Source organism: Limulus polyphemus, unplaced genomic scaffold (genome assembly GCF_000517525.1).
Source record: "Limulus polyphemus unplaced genomic scaffold, Limulus_polyphemus-2.1.2 Scaffold1661, whole genome shotgun sequence".
NCBI lineage: Eukaryota > Metazoa > Arthropoda > Merostomata > Xiphosura > Limulidae > Limulus > Limulus polyphemus.
In genome coordinates this window covers 175201-179917 of record NW_013667271.1, presented here as the reverse complement: position 1 = coordinate 179917, position 4717 = coordinate 175201, and the positions used below count along the sequence as shown (strand labels likewise).

Genomic DNA, 4717 nt, shown 5'->3' with positions numbered 1-4717 from the left:
CAAGTTGTTCGGGTTTTTTCATCTAAAAAAGCGACATTAATTTTGTGACGACCTAATACTTTTGACATGATGATGTATTCTCTGGAGTCACTGTGTTTTTTATATATTGACACATTTTATGGAGACAGTTATGGTAAGTTTCAACGTACTAATACATTTCCTGGACCACTGTTACCTTTATTCTCTAACACGTAGCAAACACTCTTTCATTGAAGATCTTTTAGACTCAGTAGAAAACAACAAAACTGCACATTTAGTATGGTTTTCAACAGAATAAATCGCAAACAGTAGTATTTAGTACAGTTAAGGATGTAATAAGGGCGTAATGGAAGTTGTCTGTTTACTGAGAAGATGACAATTAATTTGGCTTTCATTTATGTTATTTGATAATAAAACTTAATACCTTTGGTGGTCAGACGCTACACGAGAATTTCTTTACGGGAAGGAACACATTTTCTATCCTTCAATTTCTAAATGATATATTATAGTTGTAAGAAAATAACATAATATTTACGTTATAGGTTATAATGCTTGTCTGACTATAATGGACGTAGCGTGTATGTCTGTATCTATCTATGCATGTAACCAAAACTCCTGCGCCATCTATTGAATGGTACCGCAAACAAAATCCATAAACAAATCTCACACTTTGGGTATTCAAGATTCAGACAATTAGGAAAATAACTGTGGTATATGGAACAACCATTTCTTTATAATATAACACAATAAACTAAAAGTACTCACCTCGTAAGAAGAACATGATTTTCACTAGGACTGTACGTGAGGGTTTGATTATATAATTATTGATGTTATTTTTAAATGTAGTACTGAGAAACTGGAGTTCTTAGAAAAACTTATTTTTCAGTAAAGGGTAGCACTTGTAATATGTAATTACTAGCACAAACGGCCGTCCTAAGGGTGGCGTTTCTGTTAGTTTTTTAAAAGTTATTATGTAATAGAATATGAGATCTTTTTTGAGTTATTTATTGTATTAATTTTGTTTTTTTACAAGAAAACGACAGGATTTTTCTTTTAAATAACATTTAACAATTATTATAAAGAAACATAAAAATAACTTATTGAAAATAAATCAAAACTAAATGAGCTGTACAGTATAGCAAAACAAGAAATCATACCAGTGTTACTGTTTAGAAAGATAACGGCAAATATATTCTGTGTGTATTATAATGGTTACCGAACGAATAACAAAAAAGTTGTATATATTTATCAATGTTTTGGACACAAATATTAAAAGTTTATAGCTAAAGGGAGTGCTCGAACCCCTCAAACCCACACCCCCTTTTGTTGCGCGCATGTTGTTCTGAAATATTTGGTTCTTCATCATCAAAAAACAAGAAGTTAAATATTGTGTTTTCTAGGACTTTACCTTTTCTCGTGTGTAGGAATGACGGGAAATTGGGTCGTCATTTACGAAACGTTCCTGATTGGTTGAATAAGGTCAGCCAGTGCCCTGAGAAAAAAAAAATGCTTGCGTTGTATATTCATTATTTTCTAGGAATAAGGTGATACTTGTTTATAATGATGAGTAAGTAAATAATGAGTCGTAAGTAAAAATCAAAATTAAGAATGTTTTAAAGTGTTTTTATATTCGTAATTTTACTTTCCTTGCATATTGTATGTTTTACATATTTTCTTTAGTTGTATGGTTTATATGTGTTTATTTATTTTTTCCTTAGAGGTGACGGATCATCCCCCAAGTTCGCCTTGATAAGCCTCACTGTACAAACCTGACCGTCGACTTCCTTGGGTCGCTGCCAAACAAGTTGCTTAGTATTCCTCGTTAAGCCTAAAGGCCGTGACGAAGCCTTGCCGCATCCCAGTTGCGGGGTGGCCTCGGTTTTTACGACAGTTCAGGCGATGATTGGATGCCACAGGACCGGTATGTAAGGTGTGTGCATGTTTTGACAAGGAACAGGTAGTACAAGTTATATGCCTAGCGGCAAAGTTCTTGCTCTGTCCCAGAAGGGTTACAAAAACGAAGTAGGACTCCTGGAGACTCAAGGCCTCTTCTCCTGGTGTATAAATACTTCCGTGAAATAAAACGTTCGTGTGTTTGGACGTTTAGCTAGCCATGGCCTTTCGTGTCATTAAGCGGAAGGACATCAAGAAACAGTCCTATTACGTGTGGTTCCTAGGGGCCAAAGAGAGTAAGGGGTTAAGAGGCGAGGAGTATATTCAACCAGTTCTCAGCTACTTGTTGGATAAAGAACGCGAACTGGAACCCATGAAAGTGACCCTTCAAGTCAGCAACAAAGGGATAAAGATTATACAGAACGTGCCGAGAAAGAACAATAAAGGTAAGACAGAACAAATCAAACACTTCATTCCTCATCACGCCATCACGTGTGTTGTCCAGGAAGACAAGCCGGACGACGACATTGTGTGTGCCATTCTGCTTTTGTATAACCCACTGACCAAATGTCCCGTTCACGTGCACGCTTATCGGTGCGATAGTGTGGAAACGGCCACCACGCTCAGGAGTCAGCTGCAGACCCTCATAGATCGTCCAGAAAATCAGAAAAAGTTCAGAGAAATTGAGAATCGGCTAGCGGTCAAAGGCCTCCTGCCCTCTCGGAGACTGAACTCTGATGGCCGCAGTACACACACTGACGGATCAGACCCACTGGACGACTCTTTCGGGTCTGACACCGAGCTTCCTGCCCGTAAGGATCACGTTGCAAACCTGTACGATTCACTGGCTGCTGAACTTCGCGAACGACTGAATAACCCAAATAACTGTCCGATTTTGTTACCTCCCAAAGACTACGAAACTGCTTCCAGACATGGGGAAACCGAACAAAGGAAAAATTTGCAAACTCGTAATGTTGGCTTACAGAGACGTCCTCGATCTGCTAATGGAAGACTTGCGAAGCCAAAGGAATCGAGTTCCAGTGGAAAATCCAGTGGAATTGGTTCTGACGAAGCTCTGAGCTCCGCTATTCAGGAAGTGACGTCTCATCCGGATTTCGAGAGTAAAGAAGTTGACCCAGACACCAGTTCAGATGAGGAGGATTGGCCAGAAAGAGAGACGCTTGTTGAAGATGAACAAAACTGGAGACGAGATATTCCTCGCTATCGCCCCCGCTCACCTTCTCCCACCATTAAAGCCCCTCCACCAATCTTGCCTACCTATTCTGACAGCCGACCTTTACCTATGGTTGTTGATAAAAGCAACAGTAAACTAGATAAATTTAAGAATGATCAGGAAAGGGTGAAGGAACCTACTTACAGAGGCTGGAAAGATAATTCGGTACCTTTCTCGTATCACTTACCGCAGGTATCCGATTTAAATAATCGTTTCAATAGAGGTCTCTCGTTGGATAACAAAGCGAGAAATTCTTTACAAGAATATAATGAAAGGAGCGAGATGTATAAAAGAAACAAGATCACAGAAGTGCCTCCTTCTGAACCGAAAGCATATCGTTCATCATCACAATCAAATATCCAGGCCTTGAATCGAACCCCTTCTCCTCCACCAACTAGACATGTATCTGGGCATCATTCTTTTGAGATATCGAAACAACGTAGTCAACCAGAAATTGAGAGGGATCGTCCTTACATGTACGATAGTCGTTTGGCTAAATTTCTAACTGAACAACCAAACGAACGACCAAACCGGCCACTGGAGTACAGTAGACGAATGGAGAGATCATATCACGTGCGGCCAAGCCGTTCTGCTGACCCTATATCTGCCAGTCCTGAACACGCTTCGTCCAGAAGACCTCAATCTCCTGAATCGTATCCAGACCGACCTGCTAGGCGACCCGTTGAGAGATATATCGATAAACGTCGCTCTCAAGCAGGCTTGCTCATAGACGAGCAGAAAAGACGTGGATACTTTGATCTTCCAGTCAACACGAGGGATTATCGACACAGTTTTGCAGAATCAGCCCATCACAGAGTTCCTCTGAACTACAGTTAATAAGGAATTACTGACACAGTCTTGGATAAACAGCACATCACAGAGTTATTTTGAACTATAGATATTGAGGTATTACACAATCTAGCAGAACCAGTTTCTCTGAACAACAGATATTGAGGAATTAAATACACAGTTTCGTAGAACTATCACATCACAGAGTTCCTTGAACAACAGATATTGAGGAATTAGAGACACAGTTTCGTAGAACTATCACATCACAGAGTTTCTCTGAACAACGGATATTGAGGAATTAAATACACAGTTTCGTAGAACTATCACATCACAGAGTTTCTCTGAACAACAGATATTGAGGAATTAGAGACACAGTTTCGTGGAACTATCACATCACAGAGTTCCTCTGAACAACAGATATTGAGGAATTAAATACACAATTTCGTAAAACCAGCACATCACAGAGTTTTTCTGAACAACAGATATTAAAATCTGATTGCTACAAGGATGTGCCACTAAGTAATGTTGCCATAGTAACCTCGTCATTGTATAAATATAAGTGGTTTATATTATCGTACCTTTTCTCTCGTGGGGGAAAAACGACTTGACGTTAGGTTAAACCATAATCGTTATTGCTTTAAAAAGCCTCTTAATTTATGTATATTTTTTATATTGTAAAAGTTCACACGTGGTTATACCATTGAAAAAAAGAATTTTTTTCGATGGTTAAGTAATCTGGAGTTAATACTGATATTGAAAAGAACTCTTAACAGGTGTTGTAATCCTGACAGTCAACTTCCTGTAAAAAGAAACTTTTTATTT

The 4717-nt window shown here is 38.8% G+C and overlaps 1 protein-coding gene across 1 annotated transcript in view; it reads left to right on the top strand.

The window, feature by feature from the left end:
* Window positions 1-4405, top strand: part of LOC106464466 — a 10785-nt gene extending 6380 nt beyond the window's left edge. The window contains exon 2 of the mRNA XM_013924612.2: window positions 1698-4405. Coding sequence (XP_013780066.1) covers window positions 2093-3943 — 1851 coding nt within the window. The 5' untranslated portion in view covers window positions 1698-2092 and the 3' untranslated portion in view covers window positions 3944-4405. The remainder of the gene's footprint in view (window positions 1-1697) is intronic.
* Window positions 4406-4717: the final 312 nt, after the last annotated feature.